The 26,719-nt window shown below is 35.6% G+C and overlaps 1 protein-coding gene across 1 annotated transcript; it reads right to left on the bottom strand.

Annotated features, from left to right (window-relative positions):
* Nucleotides 1-403: 403 nt before the first annotated feature.
* Obp73a (Odorant-binding protein 73a) lies at nt 404-25,822 on the bottom strand. Its single transcript, XM_034969028.2, has 6 exons — nt 25,585-25,822; nt 15,846-15,939; nt 8,601-8,701; nt 5,942-5,977; nt 2,368-2,518; nt 404-1,777 (listed from the first exon to the last, which is right to left on the bottom strand). The coding sequence occupies exons 1-6, from the start codon at nt 25,660-25,662 to the stop codon at nt 1,689-1,691; spliced, it is 549 nt and encodes a 182-aa protein (XP_034824919.1). The 5' UTR covers nt 25,663-25,822; the 3' UTR covers nt 404-1,688.
* Between the last annotated feature and the right edge of the window lie 897 nt (nt 25,823-26,719).

The following is a 26,719-nucleotide window of genomic DNA, read 5'->3' as shown; positions in this document are numbered from 1 at the left end:
TAATCCGGCCAAGATGTAAAACAAGTAAGTTGCCCAATCTGAACACGAGGTGTATGACTGTGTATACTGCAACGTACAAAAACAGGCCTCTGCCGACTTGTGTATTTTAATCGTCACCTGCGCAAACCGCCATGTAGCAACTTCAGATTGGACTATCTTGTTTTGCGATTACTGTACTAGTGGGTATAACTTCTTTGCCATTGAGCGGAAGTTGCTAATCTAGTTTTCCATCAAACGGAAATCGAACCGGAAATATTTTGCTCATATATTATGGATCGCTGTGCTTGAGCAGTTTGTCAATTAACAATTTACTTTTTATATTTTGCAAAGGTAAAAATTCTTGTTGGGAAATATTTATTAAATATATTAATAGGTAGGTAATTCATAAGAAAAACAATCCTCATTTCGTGCTATTTACATTTATTGACGTTAGCTTAGAATTAAATTAATCTATCAGTTCGTTATAAAGCTTTATGATGTAGTACTTATAGCTATAAAGCTAAATGATCTAAGTAGTAAGATTAGGTGTAAATTTTAGACGTGCAAATAAGTACATTTATGAATATTGCAAGAGAGTAACAGAAAATTAGTATTATTGATAATATTTATTTTCATTGGGTTTTATTGATGTAATTAATAGGAGTAGGTGCTATAATAGAACGGGTAGAATTTTAACTTGAACGACAAGGATTTGCACTTACGATATTTCGGATTTCAGTCCACCCCTTAAGCGTTAAGCTGTGAAGGTTTTTAAGTTATTACTTTAGTGAAAAAGTTACTATCATACTATTCATCCAATAAAATACTTAACTAAGATTTTTTTTCAATTTTATTGTTATACCTATAGGTAACTAACTGTACTGTAATTGCATTCAAAAACTTACGAAGGTACACGTCTTTTCTTAATACTAAAGTGGTAATAGTTAATGAGCATCACAATTTAGTACTTACCTAGATTTTAAAACAATATCTAATTTTACTTACATCTAACTTATTAACTAATTTATCTGCCTTAGAGTTATACACATACACTAATCAAACAGACGATGGAATCATAAAGAAAATCAATTAAAAATAAATGTAATAAAAAAATAAGTAACTTGCAGATGGCGTAATTTTTTTTTTTAATTGATGGAATCCTAATAATATTCAAGTATTTATAAATAATACCTACTTAATGTTTATTTTACCGTTTAAAGTTTAAACTATCATGATATTATAATTCAAAATATTATACATAAAATATTATATTTAAAATAACTCCGTTTTGTTATTATATTTTAAAACGTAAGTTGATCCGTTTTACATTTATAATTATATTTATGTATATTATTTATTAGCTCTCTGGTATCTGTATAATTTTGTTTGGGCTACAATTTAGATAGACTAACACGAGAGTAGGTATATAACTTCTTTAACATTAAATTATAATTATTTTTAATGGTAACTAAAATATAACATTTATTTTTGCAACAGAATACTATAAACATAGGATTATATCCTAAAAAAATAATTATTATAAAGGTTATACTTTAGTGCAATTTCTTTATCACAATGAAATATTATTTAAGTAAATATCTAGTAAGGATCCCGTTTTTATCTTTTGACATAACTTGTCTTTAAGATATTGTATAAGGAAAAAATGAAAATAAATGTAGGGAAATATATATTAATGTATTTTCAATTTTTCACAATCCAGAGTTCCCACAGTACTCGCCGATGCGGTCTGAAATGCATTCGAAAATGTCGAAGGATACGTCACAGTTACGGCCGTTATCTGAAAAGAAAATTGCAAAAATTAAAATTACCAGTAAAAAATAGCATACTTAGTCAGTCGGTTTAATATATTGATATGGGTCTAAAAAATGATTAAGTTCTTAAATCGTGTACAGGAAGTTATTAGCGATAAAGCGTGGGGGACGATTGCGGCAATATACACTTGAAGGTGCAATGAAAATAATGCCTTGAAGTTAAAATAAAAGTAATATAATGACAATTTCCTCGTCATTATCACTTTGATCAGAATTTTTGCATTCACAATTTTAGTAACTTTTTGTCAATGCGAGTAATAGATACTGATTTGTCAAGCATTCTACTCACGACACTCCGACAGGGCCGATTTAGGAGGCAGCTAGATTGGAGCAAAAGGGTGGTGCCTACAAATAGGTCTGCCGCTCCGTGAGATATCGAATGCATTATCTGCTTCTACATACGACATGTTACGACACTAGGATACTCCCCATTTTTTCACCCTAAATCGACCTTGCCGCAGTGTGTTGAGTAGAATGCTTCAGCTAACAGATTTGGTCATACATCAGAGCACAGCCCAACCAGATCTTCTAGTGTGGGGAAACCGTAGTTACTCACCCATAGGCACAGTCCGGGAGAACTTATCATGGTTCCTCATGAGGCACTCACGAGAGGCCTCCAGCACCGCCATGAAGTAGCCTCGCTCGTTCACGCCGTCAGAGTACAGCCCGACCAGACCTTCTAGTGTGGGGAAACCGTAGCCGTCCACCTGAAAGTAGTAATTAACACATAATATTTATTAATATCTTCCAGGTACAGAAGAAATAAGAATCACTCCGTAAAGACGATTGAAATAAAAACACACACACTCTTGTTGCCTAAAATCGAGGCGTTGACGTCTCTCTCATTAGAGTGGTTACGCAGTCATCCGATCCGAGTCCGTGAAAATACGGATATAAAAAATTCGGACCCAACTTGAATAATGTAACGCACTAATCCGAACTCTGATCCATTCCAAGCTAATTCATTGGACCTCTTTGACATATCTACATCATAATATTATGTCCGATTTGAATCCGAGATATTTTCACGGATGACGGAGAGAACTCGGAGCTAGTGCGTAATAGATTACTTACGCACTATTTGTATCATATGACTACTTTGGAACGTATTTTCACAGACTCGGATCGTACCCGTAGTATAAGATTTTACGTCTCGCCAAACGTTGCTAGAATTCGAGAGTCGAAACACTTCCGCGTTATAGTAAACTGGATCTTAAACACCTTGTTTTGAAGCTCAAGTTTGTCTACACATCTACAGCCAGCGCTCCAAGCGGAAACGTTGTGAAATTAAAATCAGTGGCATTGAATTTTTAACTTCAATTCAAGGCTCTTTAGGTCCATTTTACTTTGATGTTATTTTGTTTCGATTCTCGAATTCTAGCAACGTTTGGTGAGGCGTAAAATCTTATACTACGGGTACCGATGAGTGACTCACACGAGAGCCGAAGACGACCGACTGCAAACATAGGTTCACATTTTTGTGTATGAAAAGAGTTCAACGCGGGCGAGGCACGCAACTATTTTTATTTTTGTAAATTGTTACCTGCCATAAAAAATCGTTTCATAATAGGTACTCGTATAAGATCCCGCCAAGCTAGCAGCACCCATTATGTCTGGATGATTCTTTAATTGTTCAATTATAAAATAATAATAAGTAATCCTAAAGAAATCAAACATTTTATGTGCATTTTTATTACTGTATACTTGCATAAATTATTTTTTATGACATACCTACGAGTAGGTTCACGTGCTAAGAAAGAGAAACTCAAAAATTTAAACCACTGTATAAAACCTTGTGGACTAAGAGCCAGCACATGCCAGACCTTCGTTATTTTATAAAAGCTGAAAGTTTCTCTGCCTATTGTCCCCAACACAGGGAGGATGGATCAGCGACTATAAAGTTTTGGATCATGGCAACTCCCTGCCAGACACCCAAATTTTAAGGACCTCTGGTAGAGGGTTGCCACGACACATGATTGTAATTTTATTATTGGATATAACTGGAGTTAATATTAGCTTTAAAATCAATTTAAAACATGGCCGTAATTCCTTTTCTTGTAGCCGCAATAAGTATATTATGCTTGTAAGCCCTTGTGCCGACTTCGCACTACCTATTAATTAAATCTCTTGCCCTAACAACAGCCCAGCTTCAACATTTTTATGACAGTTATATTTCTGAGGGATTTTAAAGCAATAAATAGGCGAATTTCTTTTCGAGTTTTACGACTCACTCAGAGGTTTAAAGGTAAAAAGCAACACGCCTCCCTCCTCTGCCCGGGAGAGAAGATATAAGTACATTCCAAACTGCAAAAGTACTGGACCACTGGGTTTAAAAAATACATGGAAGTGTGACTAAATTGTTGATGTATCGTTCAATATTTTCTAACAATACCTATGTTGTAGTAAAGTAGTTAGAGGGCGTTCACTAAGAGCCAAAGGGGTTTAAAATATAAATGCCTTGTTTAAATACCTAATTACCTACTTCGTTGTTCCACCACAGTGCTTAAACTGCTTAGCCAATTTTGATGAATGAGGTATCAATCGATTCATTATTTAATAGCTACATTTTATACGAACAAACTTAATCAGATGTTACAGCCAAAAAGCGGCTTCTTTGCTCTCGTATCGAGTAGATACGATAGCAAAAAAGCTGCTTTAAAAATTAAAGAGGAGAAATTTCTGAGAATAGAAATAATATAGTATAAAAATATACCACCGAAACGACCGAAATACCTACAATTTTACTATATTTCAGTGTTTATTAAAAGGAGGGTTAATTTAGGCACATGCTCGACCACAATCACACCTGATGGAAAGTGATGATGTGAACTTTTTCTTATTGTATGGACGAGATCGCATGTCTACTCCCGGGTGTGTAAGTCAATGTTAATGGCGAACAAATTGGAGCATCGCGACACAGGCCACAGCAGTCATAAAACGTTAAAACTCGGCCTCAAAAGAAGATTGATCATTGAACCAGCACAGCCTTGAAACGGACTTATTATTAAGTATTATTAAAATTATGCTACGTGTAGAATATTTTCAGAATTATTACAACAGTGGTAAAAAACCTTTTTTTTCGTTAAATACTCAATACCCACACTAAAATTACCTAGACCTAGATTACGTTACATTTTATTTATTCAGATACAAGTTAGCCCTTGACTACTATCTCGCCTGGTGGTATATGACAGTTTTTTAATTAAACCCACACCCCTTTAGTGTCTGCACGGCATCGCACCGGAAAGCTAAATCGCTTGGCGGCACGGCTTTGCCGGTAGGGTGGTAACTAGCCACGACCGAAGCCTCCCACCAGACCAGACCGGAAATTTAGGAATATTATAAAACTACAAAGCCCTGCCGGGAATCGAACCCGAGACCTCCCACTAATAAGACAACAGCGCTTACCACTGCGCCAGGGAGGTCGTCAAAGTAGTCGTCCGAATGTAGTGCATACACCTTTAATCAATAATAATTTGAGAGAATCGCTTACAAATTTAATATACGACTAAAGATTAATAAAGAAGTAATTAAACTATTAATAAACTTAAATCTAAAAAAAAAAACAACATTAAATTAAAACTAAAATAAATTAAATTAAATCTATAACCTCGTCGAGACCACCGCAGCGAGGCATTGTACCCAAGATGCTGGCAGCATTACCCCTTTGGATGGCCAAACTAATTCTTTGACCAAGGTAGCTGCCAGCTCTCGGGTCCCCGGTTGACTCGATAACTCTTTTCGCAATTTCTTCAAAAAGAGCTCGAGCCCACGGCCCCAAAGTCTTCACCTTTAATCTATTTAGGCGTATATTTTATTTTAATTTATTTATTTATTAACGAGCAAACAGTTAACACAACTCTCAAAATTAAAAATAACTATGTAAAAATTCAGACACCACTAAAAAATCTCAGCAAATAGGCATTTCGGGCAGATCCTAGGTAAGTACAGAAAGACACCAATTAAAAAAAGTGTACGTATTTTATAACGAAACAATGAATAACCCAGTTCCGACCGATCGTAGACGATAATAATGGTTTTCTCTTAAACTAGAGTAAATAAATGAGATAGTAATCACTGAGTAAAAAGTGATTCACTTTTACTTTAAAACAAAGTGGGTAGATACTTACAGCTTTCACTTTTCTGTACACGCACTGCAGTAGGCACTGGAAAATTGAGAAAAATATCATATTAGTTTTCCATTGTTTTCTATACATGTGGGCTTTCGCAAACCTATTCAACTTTTACCAAGTTTATTCAAATGTGAGACTATTGACTAAGTAATGTTTATGTAATTTTGCGCATCATTTATGCAGGTCTACAGCTGTTATCGTGTTTATTGGATGTAAACATCGGATTTTATAACCTTCGGAAGGTTACAAAATTGTGACGTAATTTAAAATCAAACTTTACTTTCTCATGAAATCCAGCAACTTTTAGGTTGCCTATAAGGGAATAGATCTCGCTAATAAGTGATAAGGTTGCCTTTTGTATCTTACTTCAGTCTGTGTTTTCTGTTTTTTTATTGTTATTTTCTTTTTTGTGGTGGTAGGTACAAATAAAGTGTACCAAAGTATGATAATAATAATAACTTTATAAATATTCGTAAGCATTCTTATTACTTACGATAGGATATAAAATAATGGTATTCAGGCTATCATCATCATCATCATGATCAACCCATCGCCGGCTCACTACAGAGCACGGGTCACCTCTCAGAGTGAAAAGGGTTTTGGCCATAGTCTACCACGCTAGCCATGTGCGGATTGGTAGACTTCACACGCCTTTGAGAACATTATGGAGAACTCTCAGGCATGCAGGTTTCCTCACGATGTTTTCCTTCACCGTTAAAGCAAGTGATATATTTTAATTAATTAAAACGCACATAACGACGAAAAGTTAGAAGTGCGTGCCCGGGATCGAACACCCGGCCTCCGACAAGAAGGCGGACGTCCTAACCACTAGGCTATCACACCTTACACCACCTTTTATATATTCAGGCTATACCTTCTTTAAAAATAGATTTTCTATATGACTGATCGTTGGCATACCTGTACTAATCTGATAGCTGCAATAAAGTCTAAAAGGGACTTCTATTTAGGTAACTTGGCTAGATGGATCTTTGCAAAGTGGTCAATATAAATGAGTGAAGACTTTATTGATGACGTCGCTATAATCTGCCCTACGAGGCACCAACAAAATGGTTTATCACACACATAATAAAATTTAATATTTTCTCATGATAATAATATTATACCAAGCCGCTTGGCTTCTTATTAGTACCAAGTAGGTGTCGGTCTCGAATTATGTTTTTACTTTTTGTATAATCTCCATTTGCGACTACGATGGCATCTAGGTTCTTAGCAATATTGATTTATTATGACTAAATTACAGGTAAATGAGGCAATTGAATGAAGACACCTACCTAAGTATTAGGTAGGAATAGAAAGAGGATACCAAGGTATCTTAATATCCTAAATCCTAATCCTAATAATCCTACTTAAATATTATAAATGTGAAAGTGTGGATGTTTGGATGTTTGTTACTCAATCATGCAAAAACGGCTGAATGGATTTGGATGAAATTTGCAATGGAGATAGATTATACCCTGGATTAATAGGCTACTTTTTATCCCGGAAAAGCAAAGAGTTTCCGCGGGATTTTGAAAAAGTCACACGAGGGCGCAGTCGCGGGCATCAGCTAGTAATATTATAATTAATGTGGATAGTTTGGATGTTTGTTACTCCTTCACGCCACAATGACTGAACCGAATTTGGAATGGAGATAGCTGCTGTTAACTTTTAGCACGAAGAATAAAACGCACAATCACTGAAAAGTTAGAGGTACATGCTCGAGATGAACCCTCGACCTCCCGAATAGGAGGTCGACGTCTTAACCACGAGGCTATCACCGCTCTCAATGTAAGAATAAAGATGTGTAATTTTGTAATTTTACATTTCATTATATGCAAAATCGTGCAGTAAATGTTTCGCTTGTTTCATAATTAGATAATTAGGTGTACCGTGTAGCCTCTAAAAGTCATGCTCTGAATATGTAAATATAAAAATGCTAAAATATGTTTCAACGGTACTTCGGTATTCATTTTTTTTTTTTTAATATTACAATAAAACTTAAAGCTAGCCTTATCTAATTACTATATAAATCATGACCGCGTGGAATGGTGCCAAGAATACTGGCTGCATTTCCGCGCTGGACAGCCAGGCTGATCCGTTGCGCAAAAAATGAGCCAGCCCTTCTGTCACCAGATGAGGCTATTAATCGCGGTGAAATGTCTCGTAAAAAATTTTCATTTAGTTTAATTCTCAAGATCATCAATTGTTTAATTTAATTTAAAAGTTTTATCTTTTTTTATAAATATTTACTCACAATTCGTTGTTATTCACCTTACTTATGTAGGGTACTTCTTTTTTATAAGAATCATGACTACTTTTACTTTAAACATAACAATTAATTAACTAATCAAGATTTGCTTCATATAAATTACTTAATAGGTACTAGATATAAGTGTACATTTATGTATATATTTTTTGCTTACACTTAGCAGTATAAATAAACGATAATCATTTATAACCACTTGCTAGTTATTGAAAAACTTTTATGGAAATATATGTACCTAGTAACATCTAGAAGTATATCTATATTATTATTTCCGTAAAAATATATCTGCTAGTAATCAATATGTCATATGCATTAAGTAAAAATTTCCATATTGCTAGTAATAAATGTGAGTTTGTATATATTTCTACATAATTAAAAAAATATATTCACCCCCGCAATCCTCTTCTCGTCGTGAGTAAACGGCACCTCCCTCTTGTTTCGTCGCCGTTGTGTGGGCATTGTGTGCTCTTCCTTAATCACATCTAGGGCCTCTGAAATGATAAATACAACCTTTTTAGCAATATACTATGTATTTAAAAATATATACCCACATGTTTTTTATCATATATAACATATATTTTGTTCATTTTTTAATTTATAGACTAGCGCTTGGCTGCAATCAGACCTTCTGGCAAGTGATAATGCAGCCTAAGATGGAGCGCGCTTGACTTGAAGGTAGGTAGATATAGATACCCATATTAAAATTGAAACTGATGCTGAAAGTGCGTTCCATATCCTAGCGGTTCGAATTTAAAACGAAATGAAACGTAAATGAAAGATATGGCCGATGTCACAAAGGCAACCTTATCGCTTTATGCAATCTCTTATAAGAAAAAGTCTAAAAAGAGGAGCAGTTTACTGTATGTAACTTTAGGTAGTCATATATAGAGATGCCTACCTTTTAAAATGGCTTGTAAGTTTCGTAATAAAATTATGTCATGACATGCAAACTCTACTAAATATTATAGATTAATAATGTTATGAACCTACCTATCCATACTGTGCATGTGTACATGCGTGCCGTTCGATTTCATAGGTAACACTTGAATGAGCATGTTGTGCAAGTAAATGGGTCAAACTATTGCTAACTTGCACGTGTGTCCCAACATGACAACATACAAATGCAATGGGTTGGAGCATATTCCAAGTCTAAAAAGAAACCTTATCTATTGACAAACTGGCTAACGTTCGTATTGGTTTTCAAAATGAGTTAATGTTATATAAACAGATACATATACAGATAATAAATATAATTAATCATTTACTTATATGCATTTATGCTAGAATGTTTACTTTAGGAAGTTTTATTTGGAAATCAATTTATTTTTGCAATTAATAGTTTGCATTGGTGATTCAAAATAAATCATTGTAACTGTCGAATGTTACTTGTGTTTTTTGCAATAAAGGATTAAAAAACACATGTTCTTACACATTGTGTATCTCTCTCTAATTCTCTCTCTCTCTGAAATTTTGCTAACAATGTGGTTGTTTAAATTAAATTAAAAATTGTTTCCTTTAACACAGTTCAATAAACTTTCTGATTACGTATTGCTACAACAGTGCCCTTAACGGTTTCATATAACATAAAGCAAAGTTCAATCGGAAAAAAGTGACACACATTTGCCATAATAACTACGTGTAAATGCACTAATGAGATATATATGACGCTAATTGCTTGTTAATTTAAAAATGGCGGATTCCTAAATTAAAGTGGATGACCGCGTCGAGCCTTTTTTGGTAGCTTCAGGAGGCGTATGGACTGGCCTTATGAGTGACGTCATTTTGTGAGGACAAGCGCTATCAAGCGTTGCATTGTAAGATAGGAATAAATTGAACGATTTTCTGCTTTTGAATTTACTTATATTTCTTAAGGTTCAAAGGCAACTAAGTAGTTGTAATCGAGAAGGTAAGTAGAATCTTTTTTTTGTCTAATTACATTGTTTAAGGTTTTTCACGCACTGCATCCGATTTGAATCCGAAAAATTATGATCTAGAAAAGTTTTTCTCAGTCTCAGCACTCGATTTTACAGTTTACGCTGCATACCTTTAAATGGACGTTGCTTGCGTATTTTGTGACCGCATGATGGGCTCGGATTTAGGTTAAATGCAGTGCACAAGCGTTGATGCACTTCATAAGGAATATTGTGGTTAACTCGCTGCGTTAAAAATTCTCCGAATTGGAGAATTTCTCGGCTTTGGACAATGAATTTCAGATCCATTGCGCAATGCGCAATCCTCTCATACAAATAGTAGGTACCTAGTACCCATTATGGCTACTTCGGATCGAGAATTCTTGAAAAATTAGCCTATAGCTGTAATAATATATACTACAGTTTAACTTTATCAGCTAAGTACTTGTGATCATTTAGCTCGTACAGTACGCGACAGGTGAGACCGCAATTGGCGAGGGAGCGCCCCGCACACCCGCACAGCCCCCGCGCTAACCCGGTGTGGGCGAGCGCGGGTGACTACGGGTGTGCAGGACGTCCCCTTGCCTTATACCCCGATTGCCATCGCAACCTGTCGCGTACTATAGGTATAGCACGACATTTGGTGTATCTTGAAACTCTTGAAAGTAAACTTGTTTTTCGGTTAGTGATTCAAAGTTCTTAAAGGTTAACAGTGATATTTCCTGGTAATATGCAATAAGCATTCCTGCTTGCATTAAAATTAAAGAAAAATATCACCAACAATGGTATGAGATCATAATAGATTGAAACCGATATTATATTAGGAATGGTAAAGCTATTACATGACTGACAATGTGGTCACTTTGTTTTAATATTAACTAAGAATAGGTACATATTATATTTAATAAATAATCCATAGTTTTTATATTATATGTGAAAGTGTGTCTGTCTGTCTGCTAGATTTCATGGCCCATCCGTTTAACCGATTTCGATGAAATATGGAAATCGTATGGAACGCCTTACGTACATACCTACTTGTAGATATAGTGTCCGTATCTGTGACTCCAAATAAAAGGATGTTTTTTTGAAAAAGTTACGATAGCGTTTGCTAATGCTTGTATCCAAAACGTGCTAATTGAATCTGAGTCGGCATTGTAGTGAGTCAGTGTGACCTCAGTTACAGTTAAGAGTTTTAACCTTCTCGTAAGCACAGACATACATGTCCGTTGACAATATGTATCGAGGACGTTTTAAGACTACTGTTATGTAAATCGGAATCACCGTTAAAATATTGGCTAGAACACACAAACCGTGTACCTACACAATATGCATAGACATATGCTATAGAAGCACATGAGTACATACAAATATTTTTTTAATAGAGATAGCAGGCGGGTCACCTGATGTTAAGTGATTACCGCCGCCTATGAACATTTGCAGCACCAGAGGAACTGTCGATGCGTCGCCGGTCTTTTAGGAATTTGTTGGTCCGCCCCTTAAATAACCCCATGTTGTAATCTAGTGGGAACACCGCCGATGGGAGTTAGTTGGTTGGTTGGTTGGAGATATGATGGAAGTTCGCCATTCGGGTGAGAAACTTCATCCATACTAATATTATACATACTGAATCGTCTGTTTTGGCGGCTTATAGCCAATTAAGCTTGTTGTTCCTTGTCCGTTTCATCATGGACTTCCGCAAATGAATGCCTGCTTCTATCCAACATTTTCTTGTTTAACTTAAATATTTCAAGAATTTATTTTTTGCTAATAATATTATGTAATACGACCTAGACTAGAAGGGCATCTGAACTGTTTGTTAACTATTTATGCACTAGTTCTATTACCTGGTTATATTACCTACTGCATACATAATAATAATCTATTATAATACTATGTATAATTAAATGTATGTATAGGTAGGTAGTGTTATCACTTAGCAATACAATCCAGCTTGTGACGTTTCCTCATTAGGTTTCTACTTCTCTTCATTGTGCATTCATAACTAGACAAACAAACAAAAATAATACACGGAAGGAACATCATGAATAGGTATTGCCTTTAAAGGTGATCGCCTACCTACAGTACGCGCCACAAAATAATGTACATCGACCTTTAGAAGGAGATAGCGGATTTGTAGAGCACTGTCTCTGTCGTTGAGACCGACAAAACGTCATATAGGTATGAGTGACAGAAACAACGCTCTACAAAGCCGAAACGTAGGTAATTCTAAAGGCCGATCAATGGCTTTCTGAGGCATACTGTAGCTAGGCGATAAGACGGCCCGAAAGGGGCGTAGAACCGCAAGAAGCGCCACGTATGACGCAATGCATTTTTCAACACTGAGCATTGGTTAGTAATATAGTCATCGTCACCATGCTCGTCATCAACCGATAGCCATCCATCGCTGGGCATAGGTCTCTTGTAGGGATCTCCACACGTCACAGTCTTGCACCGCCTAAATGCATTGCCTCCTTGCGACTTTTCTATGTCGTCTGTCCACCTAGTCGGGCATCTGCCAACGCTAAAATTTCAGTACGAAGTCTCCATTCCAGTACCTTGGATCTCCAAAGTCTATCGGTTTCTCGAACTATGTGCCCCAACACTTCAGCTTGGCAACCCGTTGAGTTGTCGGTTACTTTGGTTCCTGTCTGGATCTTCTCATTTCTGATTTGATCACGTAGAGAAACTCTAAGCATTATAGCTCTCTCCATTCTCCCCATGCCGATTTTACACCTTCTGCAGATCCTGCTGCAGTGTGCGATCTCTTTAACATTAACAGGAACAAGTTTGTATGCGCAGCCTTAAGTCCGATAATTCGACACAAGGTTGTGAAATAGTGAACGCGTGAGTGTTGCCAATGAGAGCGTTTGATTGACTTGAACCGTTCGTGTAAGGAATCATTGCGTTTATCACAATAATCTGCAAACCAAATTGTAATCTTACGCCAAAAGCAAGAATGAAAATGTTGTAAGTACTTAAGTAGCATGTAGTAAGGTGTCGTTGTTAAAGCTATGTTTTTGACAGGTTGTTGAATTAGTATTATTAGTTCCTAACTTAGGCTAAGCAAAGATCCAGATAAGTAATCGTAGAAGTGTGGAAGTTAGAGTAAGTAAGTACTTTGGCCATATTATGAGAAACAGCTAATACGATCTCCTTCAGCTCATAATTCAGGGCAAAATAGCTGGCAGAGGACCACCTGGCTGAAGAAGAACATCTTGGTTCAAAAATTTACACTCGTAAGAGTTGGTACAAGGTGATTTTCTCACACAGAGAACAATATTTCGAAAATATCTAAATATATTAAAGGAAAAGGTGACTGACTGACTGACTGACTGACTGACTGATCTATCAACGCACAGCTCAAACTACTGGACGGGTCGGGCTGAAATTTAGCATGCAGATAGCTATTATGACGTAGGCATCCGCTAAGAAAGGATATTTGGAAATTCAACCCTTAAGGAGGTGAAATAGTGGTTTGAAATTTGTGTAGTCCACGCAGATGAAGTCGCGAGTATAAACTAGTAAAAGGTAAGTAAGTAAGAAGAGAGCATAAGGTAGATAAAAGTAAACGGTAAAACCTAGACGATTTTTACTTATGAACTTAAAATACGAGTGATATAAGTCCCGCAAATTGCTAATACGCGTGGCCGCCATTTTAGTGACGTCACCACTAGGCTGAAGTTTCGAGATGATGGTATATTTTTATTGAGCTTATTGAGATGATGTTAATGAGACATGGTTTCAGCGCAATAGCAATTTGCGGGACTTATATAGCTGTCTAAAACTGTTTGTGTCAAGTGATTGAAATATTCAGGTAAAACGAGTTAGGTAACAGTTCAATACTGAGGTATTTTGCTTTTATAATCGCATTACGTACGTAGCTACATAAATACATAATATATACCTAGATATTATTGTTACTTTCACTCAACCTTGACGACGGACGTGACGACGGGCTGACAGATCAAACTGGATAGTGGACCAGTTCAATCAATGCGCTAAAATATAGGTATATCTACAAAACCTTCCACAGGCATACGGCGAGTTTAATTTTAGAGTAGAGGTATGAGAAAAATAATTAGTGTATCTATGGATAATTAATTTAACACAATCTCTGATTAATAATTACGGCGAAGAAAAAATAAATAAAACATGCCACTGCTGCATTTTCTCTTTATATGAAGACTAGTTTTAAGTATTATTTTAAGTAGGTGTATGTGGAAAATTTTAAATTATGGCCCAAGTCAATCTCGATACTATTAAAAATTGTGTTTTGTTTGAATACTTAATCACTATCAAAAGTTCAACAGAATCTTCACTAGGATGGCGCATTATAAGGTTAGAATTTTATGCAATTTTTCGTTACATAGGCTAGAATGATGCCCGCGACTTCGACCGCATGGATTTGGGTTTCCAAAAATCCCGAGAGAACTCTTCGATTATCTGGGATAAAAAGTTGCCTACTTATACGTATACTGGATACAAGCTACTTTCTTATATTCTCTGCACCGAATAGGTACAGTACGCGACAGGTCAAGATGGCAATCGGGAAGAGAACGCGCACAGCCCCCGCGCTAGCCCGGTGCGGGCGAGCGCGGGTGACGTGCGTGTGCGCGGGGCGTCCCTCGCCTTATATTGCCATCTCAACCTGTCGCGGACTATAGCGGCTTACCGCGATGACGTCCACGTGGATTTAGGTTTTTAAAAATCCCGTAGGTAAGTAGCAACTCTTTGCTTTTTCTTGCCAAAAATTAGTAAATTTTGTCAAAATCGGTAAAAGTCAACAGACAGTCGACAGACAGACACACTTTCGCATTTATAATATTACTTAGTATGATGGGTAGCGGATAGGGCTTTTCCACATATGTATTGTTACACACATCAATAAAATATGAAAGCTAAATAGCCTCTATTAAAATAATTCGACACGTGACACGTTTATAATCACCAGTGTTGATAATAATAAGTCATTACGTACCTATGCTTGCCAAGCGTGCATTACTTTCACTCGACCTTGACTAGTTGTGACCCCAAGTTGCGTATGCAAATCAAACGTGCGAATTTCTCATGCTCTTTTAATTATATATTTGAACACTCTTGCAATACTTAAGTATACCTTATTTACTAGATGATGTCCGCAATTACTTAGTATGGATTCAACCTTCCTTCGTCATTATTTTACTTTAACTTTGTTAACGACATTATTTTTTCGACATTTTGCACGATAAATCAAAAACTACGATGCATAAAAATAACTAAAAATCGGTTTTAGAATGCATAAATGAAGATCTTTCATATGATACCCCGTTTGATATAGTTATCTTACTTTGAAAATTGGAAATACTAATTATTAGTTCATGACCTCTATTTAATTTTTTTTTGTGTGATTTAACCACAAATTCACGGTTTTCAGATTTTTGCCCTTATGCTATAAGACGTCGCATCGGCCTTCTGTTTGGAGGTCGACAGTTCGATCCCGGGCACGCACCTTGCCGGAGTTTGGTATGTGCGTTTTAAGCAAATCTCTTGTTTTAGCGGAGAAGGAAAACATAGTGAGGAAACCGGCGTGCCTGAGAATTCTCTAATTATATTCTCAAAGATGTGTGAAGTCTACCAATCCGCACTTGGCCAGCGTGAAAGATTATGACCAAACCAATTCTGAGAGGAGACCCGTGCTCAGTAGCGAGCCGATGATGGGCTGATGATAATGGATGGCTTCACTCACCTCTCAATATAGAGACTTTGATTTCATCTTGACAGCGAGTGATCACCTGCTCGATTTTTTGCGGTGCTGTAGAAGGGCTCCGACATCGTGTTTCCTGATAACAAAATGAAATAACTTTTAGCACCTATTACGGTAAGTATATAAATATTTTTGTGATGTCATTTCATGATAACCACCTGTCTTCGTTTTTGCCAGCGTTCTGGTTACACCCTGTATAATATCGTAAAATACATTCAGCCTTTAATAAACTATTATTGTTTCGAATTAAACTTACTTTATCGTTTACACATCGTTAAACTACGAGTTAAAGATGCTGCATTCGTATTTCGTATTGCAATTCCCAGTGCGTTGTGAATGTAAGGTCAATCTCAAGAATGCATGTATTCTGCAGTGAACCGCATAGATTACCGTATTTAGGTATTAGGTATAAAACTTGAGAGGATTTATTTAGGTATTAAATGTGTATAATAACTGTATCTAGAGATCTTCATTCCATAGAAATACCTACAGGAGTTTCGATTACTACTTACTACATAACTTTATTAACTTAAATTAAGTAAAGTATTCAAGTTCGAAGTTCCGAAGTATTCATTCATTTATTGATTCATTCAAATGATGATTCATGTAGGGTAATATAGGTTCTATGTATGCATAGCTGTACCTATATCCTGCATAATTTTATCAAGCTTCCTACTAAGGCATAATTAAGTAATGAATACCTACCTACTTATAAATATATAATTGGCTATTATAGTCTCTAAGTCAGTATTTTTTTCAGCGCAAAATTAGTCTAAGTAATTTTCTAATTTAACTGCCAAATTTAATTTGGTACCTACCAAAAATTCGAGATCCTAATAAAAAATTAAAACACTATTAATAAAAGCTTTCTAGTTTACAGTTTTAAAATAAAATCAACTAGAAAATTAGAAAGAAAACCAGTAAATTCCAACCAACACACCTCGATATGGGAGATTGATCACGGTCATTGATACAATGAGTTATTAGTTAGTACCTACCTACCAATATGTATTTAAAGGTACCTATTGTTGGAACTTTCGTAATAACGACAACAGCATTAATTTGTTTATTTTAAAATATCTTTACTGCACACAAATAAAAGGATTCACAGAAGAAATAAAACTAAAAGAACTAAGTACATAACATAATAAATTAATTATGTTACGAAATGCTTAGGTACTGTAAAATCTCAAATTAAATTAAATAATGTGAATAAAGGTTAGTTATAATTCTTTAAAAATAAATTAATGTTATAAAATACAATTAACTCAATGACTCGTGCTACGCAACATTTCATTTATTTCCTGTGCCAATCCATTCATTTCAGGTTTGATTTTTTTAATTTATGAGAGCGACGCAGGTTTTGAAGAAGATACCCACCGGCCACGGGGGAGCACAGTGATTATTATTGTCTACCGACTAATAACCTCCCAACGTTCCTTCCCATCACTGACGAAGGAGTGAGTGAGCACAAGGAACCGACAACTCCTCATAACTCTGCTAGCGGGTGTCCTTCAAACCTAAGTCAAGTTAGAAAAATAATATAGATTTCATAATTTATAAACCAGTCGGGAAACCAGGCTAAAAAGAAAAATAAATAAGGTCCCCTCTAAGACTTTAAAATAATGCTAGTGAAAGTAATAGTTATATAGTCATGCATCATTACCTACTTTAAAAGGCTTTGATTTAAGTGTAGATATTTAGTAACAGTTCATTTAGGTTAATCGAGTATCTTATAGCTATTATTAAGTTACTTTTTGTTTCACCTTTCTACCAAATCTAAACTAAGAATTATTATTTTTAAAGATTAAAGATTAGATTTATTTATTTGCTTTCATGTACATTAATTGATTATTATGAGTAGAGATTATTATGGTTAATACGTTCGTAAATAAATATACTAAGTAAAATTGAGATTTGGGTATCTAGGAGACCAATAAATTGTCGCTAATTCTGTTATACATAAATGACAGATCTTAATATATTGATATCCCCTCCATAATATTCCCCGCAAAAGGAAAGCTCTAGATTTTGGCCACCACTTGGCCAGCGTGGTGGACTATGAGCTTCTCATTCTGAGAGAAGGCCTGTAGTCAGTAGTCGTTCGGCAATAGGTTGGTGATAAGTGTATATCTATGCTAACAGATGACATCGCAGTTATAATCTATCTAGGTAGGTATACAGGTTACAATTAAATAATTAGCGATTTTAATTACAACAGACAGAATACAACTTTGTAGATATTTCAGTATCATTTCACATAAACTCTTGCATCAACTATGAACAGGTAAATACCAAATAGGAGTTAGATATCTTGCCCAAGTTGGTTTACGGATTGTTGGTTATGTAACCCGACCGGTTGCATTGCATTAGCTTTGGGATTAAGAAAATACATTTGATTTGCTGCAACCTCTTGCAGCTAAGCAATTAGAACTGATGCGACCTGGTTTTGCTACTTTAATGAACTTTACACATTTCAACAGTTTATATGATAAGTGCGAGTCAGGCTCGCGCAACGAGGGTTCCGTAGGTACCTACTACAGTCGTATTTTTCGACATTTTGCACGATAATTCAAAAACTATGATGCATACAAATAAATAAAAATCTGTTTTAGATTGCACAGGTGAAGACCTTTCATATGATACCCAACTTGATATAGTTATCTTACTTCAAAAATTGAAAATACTAATTATTAGTTCATGACCACAATTTAATTTTTTTGTGTGATGTAACCACAAATTCACTGTTTTCAGATTTTTCCCATTATGTCTGATATAAGACCTACCTACCTGCCAAATTTCATGATTCTAGTTCAACGGGAAGTAGGTACCAAGTAGGTTTCTTGACAGACAGACAGACAGACAGAAAACAAAGTGATCCTATAAGGATCACTTTCTTTCTGTCTTTCTGTTTCCTTTCCTTTTGAGGTACGGAACCCTAAAAAACGTTTATGATATATTTAAATTTTTAAACTGGAATCAGAAATAGGTAAAGACGTTTCCTACTAAAATAATAATATTATCCTTTTGTAATACGCGACATTTAGTTTTGCCTCGATTGAGTCATAGCCGGTGGGCGCAACCTTGCTAACTCATTTATAGACATACAACCTATATAAGGCAAAGTGTGGGCCGGTGACGCTGGCTGAGTTTATCTCAAATCCGCTATGTTTGATAGGAAATCTGCAAGATTTTTGATTAATAGCGGGACTAACTTTTAGATGTTAGAAATTAGAATACCCGACTAAATATATACCTATCTAAACATCTTTATGCCACTACATATTGTGTTCTGAACACGTGCATAATAGAGTGAGATGTCATGTTATTAGGTTACGTACCTACCATGTACCTACTTATACCATTTTGTTTTACAGACGACACACCTACAAATTGTATGAAAAAATATTTTCCGATTTTTTCTTTCGATACAATGAAATGCTAACGTGAAACTTAACTCGATCGGCATTAAAAATAAATTGTTATGGACAACGCACGCTTGACTAAAAAATTTACTATGCCAAAATTATTTTCACAAAAAAGAGCTAAAGTTTCCTTGTACCTTCTATGGTTTTGAATTTCCCATTTAAAATAACACACTGTATTGTTCTTGTCTGTGTAAACTTCTCCTTGTCCATGACTAAGCGGAATAGTTCTCCGATTGTTTATATTATGAGCAAGGCTTTGGTTAATAGATGATTGTTTTTACCAAACTAGTTCTAAGCTAATTTTCAGGCTCAACAAATTATTTGCCAATAGTGCGAAAAGTTACCTTTTACGCAATCCTAACCAGTTACATAAGGTGTCGTCAACGCAGCATCTTCCTAGCTGTGAAATTGCCTTTTGCATGCATTTTGCCATCTTGCTTGTCTAATTAAATTTGTTTGATTGCGCTGTGGTTTACCGCAGTTGAAAGCTTGTCGATGCTTAAGATAATACGCTATAGGTACCTACCTACCTGGATGTTACGAAGTGTGATAAATCCTTTTATTTCAGCGATTTGTAACAACAGTTTTCAAAATAAAAGCACTATTAAAAGTAAATTATAGGAGATCCGAAAACATATTTTCGGAATAAAAACACTAAAACAAAATTGGCACAAGCACAAAATAAAACGAAATAAGTAAGTTACCTAAGACCTAGATGGTTCCAATTAATAATTCAATAAAATAACAAGAATAAAATAACAAGAATAATACAAAACAACTAATTTAATGTTAGCAAGTAAAGCTAGTGTGCACTGGTTATATTATTTTTGTCAGCATAGACGTCATGATTCCATTCTCATTATTGTGCGGATTAGAATCCCTCCTCATCTAAGCCTTCGTGGGTTTTAGGGTTAAGTACCTCAAAAGGGAAAACGGAACCCTTATAGGCTTATAGGATCACTTTGATGTCTGTCTGTCTGTCGGTCTGTCTGTCTGTCGGTCTGTCAAGAAACCTACAGGGTACTTCCCGTTGACCTAGAATCATGAAATTTGGCAGATAGGTAGGTAGGTCTTATAGCTGACATTCGGGGGAAAATCTGAAAACCGTGAATTTGTGGTTACATTACACAAAAAAATTAAATTGTGGTCATGAACTAATAATTAGTATTTTCAATTTTCGAAGTAAGATAACTATATCATACTAAAGCTCTTCCACCTGTGTATTCTAAAACAGATTTTTATTTATTTTTATGTACCTATCATAGTTTTTGAATTATCGTGCAAAATGTCGAAAAAATACGTCTGTAGGACGGAACCCTCGTTGCGCGAGCCTAACTCGCACTTGGCCGGTTTTTTTACTGTCTAAAGCGGACTTGTTAAACATTCTCTATCTAAATATTTTTAAAAAATGTCCAGAGCATGGTAAAGAAGAGACCAGTTTCCATTTCGTAAGTCGTAAAAGCCTAAAAACGTACTCCAAGGTATGGGAAGTCTGCCAAGTCGCACTTGGTCAGCGTGGTGGATCATGGCCAAACCTTGATCATTCTAATAGGAGATCCATGCTGAGCTGTGGACCGGCGATAGGTTAAGATCATGGAAGATGATGATGATTAGTTAGTGTCTTGAGTACCTACTCGCGGTTCAATAAGGTAAGGGAATTGCAAGGTAAGGTCAGAATAATTCATGAAAAAGACACAATCACTTCATATGGGATTGTCAGGAATATGGAAAAAGGCCTTATGTTTATAGAACATTTTTCATGAAATGAACTCTAAATCTCCAAAAAAATAATGTAAATTCAGAATTCACTTCTGAATTTAGAGTTTTAGACATTATGTAAAGGTAGTAGTAGATTGTTAAATGAGGTACCTATCTGCTAAAATAAACCTTTATCATATTATAATATATGCATATAATGTGCCTAATGTCCAAAAACACTCCGGTTCAGTGCTCAATATCCATGACCTTTGCAACATCACAATATGGACTTGCAAATCGTTCGCATATTTTAAATCGATAACAAAATTTTGTTTAAGTAAGTATAATTTTATTTTATTCGTGATCCATTTCTAAAAGGCTACATGAAAATGACAAATAAATCTTTGATACTTGCCGTCTTCCTGGTATGCATCATGGATTATCCATATCCATACTAATATTATAAATGCGAAAGTGTGTCTGTCTGTCTGCTAGCTTTTCAACACCTATTCGTTTAACCGATTTCAACGAAATTTGTTACAAAGATGGCTTGGCTTGCATCCCGGGGAAGGACATAGGCTACTTTTTGTCCCGGAAAATCGAAGAATTTCCATGGGATTTTTAAAAACCGAAACTTACGCGAACAAAGTCGCGGGCATCACCTAGTAATACAATATAGCCAAGCGGGTTGCGAAGCTGAAGTGGCAGTGGGCAGGGCACGTAGTTCAAAAAGCCGATATACCTACATTGAGGTCCCAACTCCAAAGGTGCTGGAATGGCGACCTGGCACGGGAAAATGCAGCTTTGGAAGACCTCCCACTAGGCACACAACGACATCCATGTCAACGAGGCCATGAAGCCATGGATTCAGGCTACACAAGACCGTGCCGTGCTTAAGTCGTTATAAAAAACGTAGATGTGTCCTACTAACTCTATCGATTGATGATAGTTGCTACTATAGAACTCTCTCCACGTGATTTTTTTACGATAGCTGTAAAATGTAAAGGTTCTGCAAAAACTCTACCATGGGTACAATAAAATGTATTAAAACCCTTAACCTTTGTAAAATAAGCATGACACGAGTAAAACAACACAAAAACAAGGTCAAAATAAATAGGCGCATCCATAACGCATTCACTTTCTCCCAATGCTTTTCCCATCCACGCTCCAGTAGCTTGTGACATGTGTTTCTAGTTTCTATACAATAGACGTATGTGTACAAAAATACCTGTGATCAAACAGGTGGACGTCAAGATGAAATATTTTCAACATAATCGACCAACAAACAATAAGTAAGATTCGATTTAAGGGCAGTAGGTAGTATCCTAATCTTAACGTTGGAGGTCCGTGTTTAGCCTTTTCGTTTTCTCATATTCTCAGAAAGCACGTTAGGACATTTGTAGTTTGTACAGGCTGTTATCCATACTAACATCACAGAGCAAGGATAGCATGCTATCTATCTAATATTAAAAAAGCAAGACTGTGCCTGTTTATCTGTTAAAAAATCTTACGTCAAAGTATAAAGTCTTTTTTTTATATACTTTATACTTTGACGTAAGATTTTTTACACCTTTATTACCATGTTATCTCCCAAAGCCACCATGACCCAAACAAACATCCAAACAAACATTCCTCCTTTGTTGGAGATAATACGCAAAGAAGCTTTCAGCTTTTATAAAATAACGAAGGTCTGGCACGCGGTGGCTCTTAGTCCATAAGTGGTATCTACACAGAATCTTTAAGTAGGCAGAGATTTAACATCGTTCAGACTGTTCAGAAAACCCATGGCTATTGTTATCCCGCTAATACTCTCGCTAATGCTCTCGCACGACCTGTTGATTAGTGGTTAGAGACAGTACTCAGCTTAAAATCTTAAGCTATTGTGATAATTTAAAAGCACTGATAGGTTTGCACACAAACTATTTAATGGTATATGTCACCTACGAATCGACAGAGCTTACCGCACAACGCCAAAAACACAAATAGATAAAATTTGGTACCAAATACCGGGATAAAAATTAGCTATGTCCGACTCTTAGATAGAGAACGGACATAGCTATTTTTTATCCCGGAAAATCAAAACCTAACCGAAAACCACGTGTATGAAGTTGCGGGCTATACTTTTTATATTTTTACGCAACTAAGGGAAAATAAACTTAATAAAGTTACTTAATTGTTAACCTTAAAAAAGAAATAAACAAGTAGGTGCAGCCTCATGCAACTTGAGTAGAAATGGATACACTCTTTGTCGATTTCAAAATTACTTAATGTTATTTTTTGCTAAGAAATTGCTAAATCGAATTTTTAACTTCCATGTAGGTGTTTTACACCTACAAAAACAATGTTAGCCTACATTGTTTTTTTTAAAACATTGATATTTCGCAATAACTTGAACTAGAAATGGACGACCCACTGTTGTGTAAATATATTTTTTGTTTATCGACTATGTATGTACGTTTTTTTTTCACCCCCGACACAAACAAGTTAGGTATACCTACTTAATTATTTGTGTATGTTCGTGGCATCGTGGCGCTCAAATAGATGGACCAATTTGAATGCGGTTACTTTTATTCGAAAGCGTATTACTTACTACCCGTGCGCGATAAGTTGAGACTCGCCTGGAATGCAACCCTCCGCCCGCTTCCCCTGTAACTTCCCCTCAAGCTCCCATGTTGTACTGTAGACAATGCCATTTTTTTAACATCTTAGTCTCGTACTTGCTTACGTCACGCAACGACGACGCACTCCGATTTTTGTCTACAGTACAACCACACGTCTGTGGCGTCACCGCCCCCCAGGCCTCCACTTATTGCGCACGAGTAGTACGTCCATACTAAATCAGTAATGCGAAAGCGTGTTTGTTTGTTGGTTTATTAGTTTGTTGGTTTGTTAGTTTGTTGATTTGTTGGTTTGTCCTTCAACCACGTCACAACGGAGCAACGGATCTACAAAGTTTTTGCATGGGTATATTTAAAGACCTGCAGAATGACATAGGCTACGAATGCGAAAGTGTGCATGTCTGTTTTCTCATGGACTGATCTTTTCGTGGATTAACTGTTTGCCGATTATTATGTCCATGGAATCTCGGAGAAGAACAAGCAATTTTGTATCCCGTAAAATACAGAAGTTCCTACGAAATTTTTAAAAATCGATAAAATTAAGATCTGAAATGAATATCTGCTAGTAAAACATTAATATTGCACAAGCCTTTGAGAAATATAATAGTAACATTCCAATTATCAAAACAATAATGTAGCTAAGATTATATCACGTTATACTTAGTCGTCGTGGGTAAAGTGTCTCTACAGCCTCTGCATACATATATAACCAGAGAGATGTCATGTCCCTAGAGCGTGCAATGCTCCGTAAAATTGCCTCAAACTTGCTGGTGAATAAAGATACCTGTTGTGTTTTAATCAGTAAATTGGCGCTAAACCTGCTTTTGAACTGCACATCTAATAATATAGCTGTATTTTCCTTAATAACACAACTATTAGGTATGCTTATAAAAACGGTCAATAATGTCTTTATCTTTATGTAGCCGCAATTATGTTGTTATATTTCTCATAAAATTAGGATGTGTCGTTATCATACTGAAGTACTTAACCTTTTTGAAATTGAAAATTCTTCAGGTGTGACTTAAAAGTCAACTATATAGAGAGAGTTGATTCTAAAACTCAAAGACATTTACTTAATTTATACGCATATTTGGAGTAATACTATTACTATTATTTATAAAAACTTTCTATACCAAGATTTTTTAATCGATGTTTAAGATCGGTAGCTCCATAGGTATTTATCTCGATGCTATTATATACAAGTCACACGCTTTCAAGGTTATCTTAGAAACTGGAGCAGTGTAGGTACTTAAACAAGTTGATCTATTACAAAATACAAACTGATTAAAAGCACATACTTAGGTAAATGTAGGTACCTATAGTGTTAATTGACCTTCATTGGGAGCAAAACTTTAAAAGTTCATAAAAAACCGGAGTAATGATAGATTTTTGTCCTTGTCCTGTCCTTTTTAATTTAGTAGGCACTTACGTTAAGTAGAAGTTCTTCTTTACTCAGTAAGTAAGCACATTATTGTCTATAATGCAGGGGTGGAGCAATTTTGGGTTTTTAAAAAAATGTCAGAAATTGGGGTGTTATTGTGACCCTCGTAAGTTTAGTCTTAAGTACTATGTAAATGATTAAAAAGCTTGCATATGATTCGCTCCAGCAACTTGCTGGGCTGGGCTGGGCTTGTACAATATGGCATAATATCATTGTAAAGTGAACACTTGAAAAGAGCAACCGCCTAGTTTCTTGTTGGTTCTTCTCGGCAACGGCATTCCGAAACAGTGTTTAAATTAAATTATTTGATAATTCAAAAGCACTTGTAAAAGTCTACTTGAATAAAACTATATTATACCTAATTTATACTAATGTAATTAATTATCCCCATTACATCATTATCTTACAAATTCATCAATTGATTTCAATGCTTTGAGTATTTATAAGCGAACGATAATAATAATATGTTTACGTAATTTTTTTTTTCGTAATAATATTTTTAGTATTAATATTAGATAATAATATTAATTACTTACGCTTTCGCCTGATATAGCACTATCACTTAAAAGAACGCCAAAAAATATATAGAGGCAACACAGAACTTTACGGACCATTTTGAATTTCGAACACAATCACAATCTTTATTATTTTCTTTTATTATCTTTAGAGCACGATTTTTAAATATCGAACGTATTTTTTTCGCAGCGTGAAGCGAAAGGCGCGCGAACTCAATATGAAACTTGCGCTGTATGTGCGAGGATTTTTGAAAGGCCCGCGTAGGAGGGTTTCGCGCCTATTTCAATCTGATTGTATTTATTTGCTGTGGTGACATTGCGTTTTGTTTCTGCAATGTGCAATAGATTCTCATCTTTTCATGGGAGACTTTAAATAATAAATTATTATTAGCCTATTACCTTATAATAAATTGCTTAATTATGTACTTTATATTATATTATTACTACAATATATTATATAGGTACCCGTTGTATTACTTTATTATTTGTATTACTTACTGTTAAAAACTTAATTACGAGATTATCTCTTTCAAACAGATTTAGTGTTGGCATAACTTTATATATTATTATCGTCGGTAATGGTAATGATTCGCTAGGGGCATTGTTTATTTTCGGTAACGAACTTTACCCATTTTCGTAAATAAAACTTTTTTTTTCTTTTGATTTTTTCGTTAATTTCTCTATACTTAAATCGGAATAGCATGGCACTTTGTAGTATGGATTGTACCCGCCTTCTCCAATCCTGTCCCGCTGGCAAGTTAGATACATAGGTCCCGATCTCAAATCCCAATGCAAATAGGAATGTTAGAAGGATTTTGAAGTAAGCGGCATCGCGTCAATTAGTCGTTCCTTTTCTAACCGACTTAGTAGATCAGTTTCTATATCACATCGTATTAGGAATGCAATTCCTTACAGCATCAGGGTTGAGGAGTTGGGTCCTCGAGTTTAACGATAAAGTCTTTACTTGGTAGGTGCCTTCAATATTCATTTACAATCGACAGTTTCTAAATCCTGAGCGTAGCGAAGAATGTAAAAGCACGAGCGGAAAGAATTTTGCGGCCGTGCGAAACACACAACTTTTCATCTCTTCAAATCCCGCGAAATTGCGTTGAGTATCTATTCCAATCACATAGCTAATGCTAACTTTACGTCACTT

This window comes from Maniola hyperantus, chromosome 5, assembly GCF_902806685.2.
Source record: "Maniola hyperantus chromosome 5, iAphHyp1.2, whole genome shotgun sequence".
NCBI lineage: Eukaryota > Metazoa > Arthropoda > Insecta > Lepidoptera > Nymphalidae > Maniola > Maniola hyperantus.
The sequence above is the reverse complement of the archived record's forward strand: the minus strand, read 5'-3'. Positions and strand labels throughout refer to the sequence as shown.